Source organism: Podarcis raffonei, chromosome 12 (genome assembly GCF_027172205.1).
Source record: "Podarcis raffonei isolate rPodRaf1 chromosome 12, rPodRaf1.pri, whole genome shotgun sequence".
Taxonomy (NCBI): Eukaryota; Metazoa; Chordata; class Lepidosauria; order Squamata; family Lacertidae; genus Podarcis; species Podarcis raffonei.
Window position 1 is genome coordinate 18619465 of NC_070613.1, and position 13214 is coordinate 18632678.

Consider the following 13214-nt stretch of genomic DNA (forward strand, 5'->3'; position numbering starts at 1 on the left):
CGGTTCGGTATCTGTAGGAAGGCGTCTCCTCCGGTGTGGAATTAGCATATTCTAGTGGAGGGGAGCGAATAACGCCGGCTGGCCACCTTCGGGGTGTTTTGGTCCCGAGGAGAGGGCGCTGTGGGCAGCGGTCTGTCGGTGGGTAGTTTTCCTTCGGCGACCAGCTGTGGCCGCGGGCGCGTCACGCTTTGCCCGTTTTACCTGGCGCGCAGAGACGCCCCTTCCCCTCCCCTTCACCCACCTCCCCACCCACCCCTTGTGGAGCCTACAGAGCGCGGAGAAGGCGAGGCGGCTCCTCTCCTTGCCGGCACGCTTCTGCCCTCCTCCTCCTCCGACTGTCAGTCCGTCGGTCCGCGTCCCTCCCCTCCCTTCCCCAACCACTCCCCCCCTTCTTCTCCGCTTCCCACCCACCCAACCAGCCGCCTCCCCGGGTGAATTTCAGGGCTCTCGGGCTCCTTCTGTTTGTTTGTTGATCCTTCCTTTGGGGAGGGGGCTGAGAGTGGGAGAAGGGGGGAGAGAGGGCGGGGACTTTGGGCTTTGGAGACGGCGGCGCCTCGGCTCTTATTGCCACTGAGTTGCGCTTCTCCTCCTCAGGCTGCGGGAAGGAGCCGCCTGACCGCTTGGCACTTCTGCTGCCTTCCTCTCCTTCCACCGCTACCAGTGGTCTGGGTTGCGGCGGCGGCGGCGGCGCCGTCCCATCGCATAGGGTGCCTTGGGGCTGCCAAGCCCGCAGCGCAAGTGGCCAGGTCAGTAGCCCTCCAGCGAGCGCTGGGAGGAGCAGGCAGCGCGCACCTCTCGGGTCTCTTCTCCTGGCGAGCGGATCTCCCTTCCAGGAAGGGATCGCTGGCGAGGAAGACGCCGGCGCCCCTCCTCCTGTGACGGGCGCGCTATCCCGGGGTGAAGAGGGCAGGAGGGCGGGGAGGGAGAGGGCTGAAGCGGGCCACAAAAAGTCGCCTCCGTCCTCACCGCTGCTTTCCCTTCTTCCTCCGCGTAACAGACAGGCGCTCATCTCATCCCGGCGAACCCTTGGAGAGTTTTGCAACCACTTGGAGAAGACGGAGAGCTGCAAGGGGTGTTGCTACTTCCCCAACTCCCTTCCCCTTCTCACTGTTGGGACTTCCTCGCTAGTTTTTCCACCGGTGCTTTTTTAAAAAAACAAATAAAGTCTGTTTGGAAATGGCAAAGGCAGTGACGCCTGGAAAGGGAACAAGTGTGGGGCGAGCCAGAGGAAGCCGGAGCTAAATGACAGGATGCAGGAGACTTGAGGAGATACACAACAAACAGAGAAGCGTCTCTTGTACTAACGGGACTCTTGCTGCTGCCGCCCGCGCTGCTGCGCCGACTGAGCCAGCTTTCTGATCTTTTTGCACCGGCCCTACTGGAGGATTTAAGATCTAAGAGGAATTGTGCGCTGAAGAGACCGGATATTTTATTCTCTTTCTTCAGTCTTTCTGTACTGAGAAAGGAAGATGGATTGGGGACTCTTCCTGCACTGTGTTGCCCTCACCATTACCCTTGGCAGGGCTTTGAAGAGTGGTAAGTGACTGACACGGAATCTCTTTCAAGTGAAGCCAGGTAGCTGCAAGCAGAGGGCCTCTTACCTGAGCTCCTGATATATAAAGCCAACTGTGAAACTAACTAATATAATGGATAAAAGGAAGCTGAACACAAAACACTGGGTATTTACCTTGAGTTACACACAATCTTTGTTTGGCTGCCCATCCTGAATGCTACCTAATGCAGGGCTTGTCTGATTCACAAGAATCAGAATAGCCAATTACTTTAATGTTTCATCCTTTGGCAATTGCACAAGATTCCACTTTAAAACCTGACAGACAGTGAATACTTAAAAGGCAGGGTTTTTATTGAGAGACAAGGGGGAAAGTGAAAGTTTAGGGTAGTATATTTGATTATCTTTTGTAGCTATGAGTCCCCATAGGTACCTATTTCCAAATCCTCATCCTCCTCATCCATCTATATTATGCATTAGGGCTCACAGGGCACTTATTGTCTCAAGCTAAGCAACCTAAGGTACTGTTCATACACAACAGTTATAAGAGAAATCCTATGGCACAGACTTCACATCTGGTTTTGAGGGAGCATTTAAGAGCTGCTTCAAATTGATGGAGGCTTCCTTCATTCAGCAATGAAATAACGCTCATACTAGCTCCCTAATCTATGCAGTTTTTAAGGATGTTCTGCCTGGAATGGTTGACATCTTACTTGCACACATGGAGGGGGGAGTTACTAGGAGTTTTTCCTTCCCAGACCAATTTCTGAGCAATTATTATTAACTAATTACCAAATATTTATTTTTAGTCTGACTAGGATTTCAATCAAAGTAATTAAAAGAAGGTAACATTCTCCACTTAGAATGGTATATTCTTTTAATAAGAGACCACAGTAGGAGTATTCTTTTACTGGAGGATGTAAACCATACTTTATGGTGGAAATCAGTCTTTTCTCAATATATTTTGAAGAGGTTGGCTAATTTAGCAAGAAACAAGTTCTTCCTCTGCTCCTTCATGACCAGGAGAAGGGAAGAAAAAAGTCTTTAAAGAAGTATTAGCATGTCAGTCCCTGAGAATCATGCCGGAGATCCTGTTTGGCCTAATCTTTTTGAAGAGTGTAGCTAACTAGACTTAATCTTTCAACCTGAAGTCTTCCTTTGCAAAGATAACAGGATCGCACTGTATTTCTGCATCGATTTGCAGGCAGTGTTGAATTAATGGAGATGAGTAAATAAGCAGGGATGAACTGGAGGCATAAAGTGGAGTGAGATGTATAGAGTGCCTTTTTGCTATTACGAGCAATATCATTCTCTTAAGTGCTGAGCCAACCATAGGAAGATCTGAGGGGAAGGAACTATGAAGCTGTCATTAAGTCTGAGCAGTTATAGGCATAATGTAATAGCCCTGTAGAGTCACCATGACCATCCATCTCTTCTGTAGCTTAGCAGACTCGTGGATGCCACATCTACCTCTGTCCAGGACTTGTGTCTGCTAAATTAATTCATTAACCTTATGTAGGTAGACTGGTCCAGAGTCATTAGAAACTGCTCCTCTTAATCAAGTGTGCGAGAGATTGCACAGAGCCAGGGAGTCTAGCAGCTCCCCACATGATCTTATTATACTATCACTTTCCCAGGAGTTACCGATTAAAGTGCTGTTGGTAGTGAGCCCACCTAAATGTCTCCTAGAGTGACTCTTGTCAAGTGACTTGCAGCAGCGCTGGTTTATTTCACTCGTTTAACAGATGCCAGATTCTGCCATGTTGTTTGCATAGAGCTAGAGTGGACTTAATGAGGCGGGATCATTTTCCAAGTCAGCTTGCACGCGGCAAATCATGCAAGATTGTCTCTGAAACCACATGCAGGAGGCTTCCAGATAAATATCATTGGCTGTCGATTTTGAACTCATTGTTGCAACATCTTTTGTTCTCGGAAATGAGACACGCGATACAAACTGTCAAGGCAGAAATAAATAGTAGCTCATAACCAACTCTGAAATAGCAATTCGCTGAACAACAACAAAAACCCACAGCATACATTTCATTCCCTTCTAATTTATAGCAAATGTTTCCTATAACGGCTGTAGTTTATGCATTTTTGATGTGCACTTTATCTTTCATTTCCATTTGACCTGGTTATCTATAATAAAATTCTGCACATTTGTAACTTCGTGTGGAGTACAAGGAATGCCATTTCCAGTTCACAAGAATTTTATTAGATATAGAAGTTTCATTTGTCATTACTGTGAAAATGGGCTGCCAGTGTGTCATTTGTTAATGCTTGTCTGATTACCTGATGTTAGTAGAAAATATTTCAGTAAAGTTTCAAAGTGCTAGGGCAAACCTGCACAGAACAATGGAACAAGTGGCCTTGGAGGTTAGATTACATTGCCTCTGTTTCATCTTTCAATGTTTATTTGTAAAGAAACCTAGCATGGCTTTGGAGAGGAGCAACCAGATTTTGCTCAAGATACGGCTATTTGCACTTAGAGGGCTGGGGAACCTAACAGTTTTGTAATTAGAAATAAACTTCATTTTGTTTTTCCTTGCTTTCTGTTACACTGCTCTTATCTCCAAGCAGTGGGTGGGGGGAACTTCCTTAAGGGAGTCAACTGAATCATTGCTGCTTCAACAAATTCTACTTTGTTCTTTGGTAGTCTGGACTTGAAGATCACAGATAGCTTCCAATTGCTTAGATTTAGGATCTGATAAAACCAAAAGGGGGTTGTTGTAAACAGGAAGGGGTCTTGGAAGACAAGTTCTGTTGCCAAATGACATAGAGCAGGCTTATTGTCAGAATGCTAAGTAAAAGCGTCAGATAACATTGCTCTCTGAATCACTCTCAATTAAAACCTATTACTTAATGACGCTATAGTTTCCAATCATAATTAAGAATTAACCATTCATTACTTATTAATTGTTAGGTGTGAAAGCTGTTGTAATCACAAAGACCTCTGTCTGGATTAAGAAGTTTTGTTTTAAAAAACCCCCCAAAAAACCCCACCTCCCCTGTTCCGTCTTTTGCAGGGGTGGCAATACAAAACCAGAGCTAATAACTGCAGAAAGCAGCTTTCTTTAAATCATAAACCAGAAAAAAATGTTCTGCAACAAGGGCTTGAACTATTGCAGGAAATATAGATGTTTTGTTTGATTGACCTGAACATGAAATGTGTTTTCTTAATCGCAGATAAATGTGGTGAAAATATAAGAATCGTGGAGCCTGGGTATCTCACCTCTCCTGGCTATCCAAACACTTATCATCCAAGCCAAAAATGCGAATGGCTGATTCAAGCTCCTCAACCATACCAGAGAATTATGATCAACTTCAACCCCCACTTTGATTTGGAGGACAGAGAGTGCAAGTAAGTGAGATGGTCTGTGAAGGGAGCCATAGCACCATCTACTGGACAAAAGGCTCCACAGTTTCGTGTTGGGGGTGGGGAAGGGAGATGAAACAGCTGATGAGTGCAAAACTCTGCGCATAAAATGAATCCCTCTGAGGTTTGAATCCATACCAGATCATATGTTTGTGGTAAAGATATTAAAGCAAGTGCTTACTGCATGTCAGGCACTATATAAGATTGTTTTAGATATAATCTTGTAATCCCGCTGTGTCGTTTTTGTTGGAAACATGTATCCATTAGCAGTTATTTCCTCTGAAACTTTTCCCTAAGCCGCTCAGTGACTTGGAGGTTGTGGAACGCCTATGCAGGAACAGTAGGGGAGAAATAAGCATTCGCCTCTGCATTCATGATTGTGCCACTGCTTTAAATGTTCTGAAGTTGCTTGGAAACGTATTGATGCTTAAGGCAAAAGACGTGTGGTTATTTAGAATTTTGCAAATTTCAGTTCACTCAGTATTGTTTGATGGGAGAGGCTGTACATTCATGGGGCATTATAATGTATTTTAAGAGCCCGACAACTATACATGCTTTGTTTTGCTGTGCTAGTGCCATAATTGGGGATAGCACGTGTGTGGCATCAAGGGGAAACCATCAGTTTTCTTAACTAATATTAACAGAAGTTGTTTTTCATTTTGAGATGGTGAGGCAGTGTGAAGAAAACGTATGAATGTTAGACTGCTAGGTATTGTGTAGAACAGAAATGAGGAACCTGTGGCCCTCCACATGTTGCTAAGACACTTCAACCCACTCCAACCCCTTAGTGTGGTTGATAATCAGGCATGATGGGAACTGTAGTCCAGCAACACCCCAATCCCTGATAAATTGCTTTACCATGATTAATTCTGATTATAATGGTGCAGGCTTTTCACAGAACTCCGTTTTCATAAGCATAAATGTGGCTGCACGTTAAGTTCATGCCTTTGTGTCAAAATATATTGTGAGATGGACCGCTTACTGTTGTCTGATGGTGAGTGTTGACTGCGGCCTGGCATGAATGCAGTCTGAGCTGAGGACGATCTTATGGCCCTGCATGACCATTGTGGGACAACACTCCTGCCTCTGTTTGCACATGTTGCTGGGGGGCTGCATTTTAACGGACCTATCACAGGCAAGCAAGGGCATGTGTTTTGTGTGGTGGAGCTGAATAAAGACTTCAGTCCCTAGTATTTACTCAGCTCTGCTCACTGGATGTATAAAGAAGCCTCACCCAGGCTCATCAATCAGCTTGGTCGGAGCTGGATTCTTCACCCTCTCACCCTATGTAGCATATGGTCCTGCCTGAAGGTGAGCAGGCAGGTTCAGGTCCTGCATAAAACCTTGCTATGGAAATATTCAGTTGTTGTATTTGGGGCCAGGGAAGAATTTGCCTGCAGATAAATTGGGCCCATCTGGTGTCACAACTTGTTGGGTTGGATCCTTAGTCTAGGGAGGCATGGGAGTTGAGAGCCCACCTCACCCCTACTTCAGGAAATTGAGGGTACCCCGTTAAAGGGGTCCAGGGGAAGATGCAGTCCGGATGCCCAGACAGTGTGTGATGGGACATAGCACACATCCACACACCCAATGACTGTCCTGGAGGGATCGTCCCTATTTGATGTACATTATAGGGGGATTCTTAACCTAGGATCAACCTTGCAAAATGATCAACCAGCAGCTGGGATGGATGATTCAGGGTACATACCCAATGCCCATGCCAAAGTCTACTTGCATTTGTTACCAATAAAGTTGTGGCCTGTTTGAACCCAATATGTTTGTCCTGTGTGTTTATTGTATCTTTCCATGCTTTGGGTCCTGCCAGCAGTGGGTTCCCTGCACCTGGGCCTATAAGTAGAGCTCTCTGAGGTAATAAGTTCTAATGTAGAACACAACTTTCAGTGGAAGTATTTTGAAGCTCCTCATGTGAGGAGGACTGAACCATCTCAAGCTGTGAATCCTTCAGCCGAACCTTTGTAATGTTTAAACCAACTCTGCGACATATTCAGATTATAGTCCCAGTTTACAGATGGGAATGAAAAGTAATGACTTTTACAAGGCCTTCCAGTGACTTTGTGTCAGAATATGAGCTTGTATAAACTTGCTACTTAGCCACACTGGCTTACTCACGGCGGGGGGAAAGGCTATTCTCTATTCACAGCCTTACAGAAGTAACAGAGGACTTGTAGCTCTCCAGATATTGTTGGACTACAACTCCCATCATCCCTACCCATTGGCCATGCTGACTGGGGCTGAAGGGTGTTGGATTCCAGCATTTGGAAGGCAAGATATTGCCCTGCCCTCTCTTAGAGCTCAGATGAACAACTCTGGATGCCACAGGTAATCCCCAAGTGGCTATGAGATTCTTTCTGGAAGAATTCCAGAAACCCCGTCTTTGAGAAACTGCTTGGACCATGCTTATTTCAAAGCTTCACTCTTACCCTATTTTCTTTCATGATTGCTACAACCCCACAGAGAACCTCTTGCATCAAATATGAATGTGAGGGTGCCTAAAGAGTTGTCCTTAGAGGCTGTTTTCCAGCTGGACAACAGCTTTCCCTTAGAGAGAAAACAATAGCAATTTCTTCAAGCTGGTGTTTTGAGCTATAAAAAAAATTAGAACAGGATCATTGTAACTATTTAATAATATTATTACATTTCATCATTGCTTTCGGTTCACTTTATTTTCATATAAGCAAAGATAACTAATTACATGCCACAGCAATGTTAAAACCAAGGACACATTAACAAACGGTGCCAAAAAAGTGTCACCATCCTCTGCATGCAACGACTCCTCCTTCATATTGGAGCAGTAGCTTGTTGATCTTTTAAAAATGGGTTTGGATGACTAGCTCTAGAAACCACTTTAACCATTGCTAGGTAGGGCGGATTAGAAATAGAAATAAATGAATAGTGAGTTCCTACAAATGATGAGCAAACAATCCAAGGCCTTGGAAGAAAGAAGCATGAAGAGTATCCCTCTAGCTGTCCCTGCCAGTTCCTAGCTCTCAATCAAAATGTGTCCTTGTGTTGTAGAAAGAACTGATACCAAGATGGTCTTGTTGGAGACAGAGCAGATCTTGTTAACATAATAGGGCATGTAGTATGTTTGCTATGCCTCTCACCCCTGTTCATTTAATTGGGAGGCACAGAAAACTGCCAAGTCCCATCCACTCTACTAAGAAGTGTTGCTGCTAAGCATGTTTGGGAAAGTCCAGGTCAGTTAAGGAGACACCTACAAGGTTTCATTGTCTCCCTACACTTGTCTCCCTATACCTTCACAAGAAATTTTTTCTTCAATTCTGAGTCGGGAGGAAATGAAAGGGAGGGCTGGGTGGTGGGGCAGTAAACCTCATGATGAGGCAGACCTCATCATTATGTGTCAGTTTTCACAACTGGAGGGGTTCATATTCTGAACCCAAACTCCTGCCACCCATTCTGAAATTCATATCATTTTTTTTTAGATGTTGTGTTTGTGAAGATACGATGGAACTGATTGTATGAACAGACTCTTAGAGGTGTTTGCATGTGAATATTATTCTCTTCTGAAGTTCAGAGAAGAAAATGGGAGATATTTTAATCCTTTAGTGCTTGCGAAACGCTTGTTCAGAGATAACTTACACACTAATATAGCATGATAATAATAAATGCAGTGGGAGTGGTGTATTATATTGCAACCATTAGGTCAGTCTGTGTAGAGCTGATATACCTAAAACCTCTATAACTTGTCATAGGTGAATTATGCCTCTGGGCAAAGTATGTTTCTTCCTCTCAGCAGAGTGTTTGTGCCTTTCAATCCAAGTCTCTGAAACCCGTCTAATTAATGTATCTTTCCCTCTCTAATTGGGCAGTTTCGTTGTCAGGCAAGGATGGGGGTAATTTTATGGGCAGAGTTTAGCTAGACAGAACAGTTTAAATTGACCTTTTGTTGAATGACTTAAATGCTTCCTGTGTTATTTGTGCTCTCTTTTAAATTCAGATCTTTGACTTCCACACTATGACCATTAACTCTGAGTGAGGAGATTTGTGTCAAACCCTTTAGGACCATATTTTCAGGAAAAGTTATTTCTTCATAGGAAACTTTTGAAACTGTATTAGGTCTCACAGTCCCTTACTCTCTTGAGAAATTCATATTCCTTTCACCAAATCTTGGGTAAGGCAATAGATTAATGTACCAATCAGTCTGTCATGGGATTTTTAGTGTTAAGCAAACTTTTATTTCCTAACTCTAGATTTTCAGTTTATTGTCACAGCTGCAAGTGTGTAATAGTTCAGTCCATTCAATCACTGTTTTAGTTTTTTTTAAAGTGCAGTGCTGTAAATGAATATTTATCTGCAGGGAGAAAGAGGTAACAAGTTAATACTTCTGAGAGAGGAAATCTGACAGAAATACAAATGTATTGGAGGAAATTAATGTTGTATTGCTGGGATTCAATTGCCTCTGCCATTCATGTTTTACCTCTACTGAAGAGTTACAAGGACACTGTATGAAAGCCCTTAGTGGTGGCAGTTGATATGGATACACACTGCTTCTGATGAGATTGCAAGAGTAGATCTACAGATTACCTTTGCAAAAAAATAAAAAATATGGGGGGGGGGGCATCACTGTTCCTACAATTGCAGTGCTGCCTCCAGGAAGGCACTACTACATCTCTCTCATATGGCTACTGGCAAAATGTATACAAATTCACAGGAAGAACCTCTGGTTTGGAGGCCTCATTAGGTCTACCAGGTCTCCCCAGTTGGGTTGTGAGGCCATTTTGGGCAAACTATGACCCCTGCCCTGCACCTGATGTTATATGTGGGGCAGGTAAACAATTGCTTCAGCCGAAAGCAGGGTTTTGATCCTGCTTGCAGAGGCATGAGGCATTGATGACAATCTGTTAATAAATAAATAAGCATAATTAAGGGCTTTCTCCCTTATGGATGTCTTTCTGTGCTCCTGCATTAGCATTTTGAGGCAAACATTGGTCTGAGGTTCATCTCACTGCATGGAGTTCCATGTAAAGATCTATGGAGGAAAGCAATACAAGTTTTGAATGGAGTTTTTTTTTGCCAGGAAAAGAGGCTTTAGTTTCTCCTTACTTAAGACAAAGGTCTTAAGTCCTCCTAGGTTCCACATCAATTCTCACTTACCTGGGAGTGAGTTCCATTCAACTCCACAACACTTATTTCTGAATAGGCATGTACAGGAATGAACCATTAGACCACCAGAACTATCCCAACCTAAAAACAAAGGGCATGAGGTGAAGGTGGTGAATAAAAATTGCCCCAATATTTTATAATTACTATGTCACATATGATCACGAGCGCCTTGTTTACTGTTTTAGATGTAGTTACATTTCAGGATTAATCAATGTTACTATGAGAAATCCATTTCTTTCCTTAACTATTGAATATATTCCACAGGGAGGATGGGTTCAATGACCTCACGATATTATGCATCATATAATTCTCATGCTGAAAGTTTCTTTGAGCAAGGGGGTCATCTTTCATCATTTGTAGGAATAAAGCTATAATCGTAATTAATTAAGCATACTATTAAAAACGAGGACAGAATAACCCAAGAAATACTCTGTAATCAATAGAGTGTGTGGAACAACATACTCAAAGCCTAAAAATCCTAAGTGTAACATATTATAATCAAGATTTTAAAAAAATGATAATGTAATTCTGTACCGCTTTGAACAATAGCTGGAATTACATGTCTGCTTTTAAGTGGAACGAGTCCAAAATTTGGGATCTTTTTGCAGCAGATGAATGTGATGTGCCTAGTGATTACTGTATGTAATTGCAAACATATTTATTATTAATAGTCTATGTTGGTGAACAGAATATAGTTAAAAATGAATGGAGGAAAAGATAAAACATGAGCTTATTACCTCCCTTCCCTCCCACATTTGTCGACAGTTTAAAATGCTTTCAGAGTGAAACTCTACATACTCTGCCATTTGTTTGTGCTAATGTCCTACTGCGTACATGTAGTTATCCTGAACCTTGTAAAACTTTATATCTGGATAATAAACAAGAATGCCACTGATTCACAGTGCTTTGAATTTATGGAACTTTTCCGGTTTCCCAGCAATGCAAACTATCAGCATGATAATTTATAATGGTTTGTGACAAATGCCGCTGAGCAAAGAGGTGTGTGGTTACATTCAGATCAGATGTCATCAGCTAGGGAGCAATAAAAATTTCACAGACACTAGGTTAAAAACATTAAGAAAATGAATGTGAAGTTTCAGAAGACAACGTTTTGGAAAGGTGGACGGGGTGAATGGAGAAAGCCAAATAGCGGTTTCCTTCCTAACAAATTATTGACTCTTATTTCCAGAGTTAACAGCATTTTTTTTTTTTTACAGGAGTTGCAAAGGCATAATGTCACCGAAGTTTTCATTACTCTAGTTTCAGTGGCCATAATTTAGATATGCAGAGAGCAATATCATCCTTGTTTGACAATTACTGAGTGTGCATGTTCTGTTGTCAGATCATTTCAAACAGAAAATTCACTTGGATTTGGAAACATTGAAAGTGTAGAAAGAAGGGCTTGATAGTTAATTGTTCTTTAAATTGGTTTTAACAGGGATTAGTTACATGGCTGAGATTAGAGCTGTACAAGGATTGTTATCAATTACAGTTCTTTAGTAGGGGAGAAAGCTATTACAAAATATGTTTGTTTACATAGAAGTAGATGGATTAAAAATCAAAAACAGATGCTACAGTTCTAACTATTAACAGGAAATCCACTCAGTGTATTTACCATCCTGCAGAAATATGGATAACATAATTCTGTTGTAAACCAGTATCCATAAAAGTCTGAATCCCATCAAGTAAGGAATTGGCTCTGGTCCTGGTATAGGTTTTTGAAAGCAGAAAGTTGTGTTGTATATTAGTAATTTCACTATCTTGTTAAACCCTCCAACATGCTTCAGGTGAAGATAGGGACATTTCGCATCCCCCCTCCACCAACTGAACCTCCTCAACCCCCCCATTTTTTGCCCCCCACCCCCGAGCATTTCTACCACCACTACATCAGTAGCACACAAGCTCTACACCAGGCATAGGCAAACTCCGGCCCTCCAGATGTTTGGGACTACAATTCCCATCATCCCTAGCTAACAGGACCAGTTGTCAGGGATGATGGGAATTGTAGTCCCAAACAGCTGGAGGGCGGAGTTTGCCTATGCCTGCAGTCTACACCATCTAAGAAAAACCCTTAATCCCGGTTTTATTTTATACTTTTGTAGATTTACAAAAAGAAAAACACACATCAATAAGTCAATTTTAGAAAGTTGCAAGATTAAACATGGATACCCAAAGCTTTTTAAAAATAAAATAAATAAATAAATCAAGACTTCTTGCACTCACCTCCACTCCCCCTTTCTTCCTACCCAGGGCTGCCCTGCCCTCTGCCTGCACCTCAGAACCAGTGTGTCACGCAAGGTTGGGCCTTGGTGGCAGCAGGAATCTCTCCTCCTTCTCACCTTTTCTTCCAAAGGGAGGAGGCCAGCAGCAGTGGCCCTGGGGAGGCTCAGGACAAGTGCTGGCTCATCTTCCTGCCAAGCTCAGTAGCAGCGGTGCTGGTGCAGAAATGCAGACATTCCCGGATCAAATCAGAAGCCAGGATGGCTTTCATAATTCCAGGAAAATAGGAACACTTGGAGGGTACGGCATATGCGCCAATTAAAGGCCAGATCCCTTGCCAAACTGCTATTGAAAAATATGGGTTAAGAGGATCCATGTAGAGTTCGGCATATGGTGACAGGTATAGGTGAGCCAGGACACTCTTAGTAGTGTTGTTCCCAAAGTTCCCCATATGTTCACTAAGACCTTTGGTGTGGCATCACTTTCCTTTTGGAATGTTATTCCCATATTGACATTTAGGCACCTACTTTAAACTCGGCTTACCCTGAGAGGTGATCCAGCGATGTAGATATATTAATCTGATCTGTGATGTATTTTGTACTTACTTTATGTATGCAGTTTCTTTATTGATTTTTATGCTGTTCGCCGCCATGATATATATATTTTTCTTAATGTTGGGTTTATAGACACTTTTGCAAATAGGAACTGTGAATTCTTCCCTGGCTCATTTAAAAAAACCACAACCTGAGACAGAATAATTTCTCTGTCTTGTCCTCTTTATCAGTGATCTGTTTAGTTCCCTGAAGCTTGTATCCAAGCCAGAGTTTGGAGAATTTTATTGGAACCTCTTCTTGCAGCAGACAGCTGCCCCATTCACAACAGCAGACTTGAGCCTTCTAAGACCCTCTAAGGAATAACCCTGTTAGAACCTTGTTCCCCGTGGGCCTGACAAGACCGCTAGGG

At 42.9% G+C, this 13214-nt stretch overlaps 1 protein-coding gene across 4 annotated transcripts in view; it reads left to right on the forward strand.

Annotated features, from left to right (window-relative positions):
- The first annotated feature begins 691 nt into the window (after positions 1-691).
- NRP1 (neuropilin 1) overlaps positions 692-13214 on the forward strand; it is a 126572-nt gene continuing 114049 nt past the window's right edge. For 3 of the 4 annotated variants that reach the window (XM_053359634.1, XM_053359638.1, XM_053359637.1), the window contains exons 1-2: positions 710-1536; positions 4697-4871. In XM_053359634.1, coding sequence (XP_053215609.1) covers positions 1470-1536; positions 4697-4871 — 242 coding nt within the window. In that variant the 5' untranslated portion in view covers positions 710-1469. Of the gene's footprint in view, positions 1537-4696; positions 4872-13214 lie in introns of all 4 variants that reach the window. The other variant, XM_053359635.1, reaches the window with a different exon arrangement.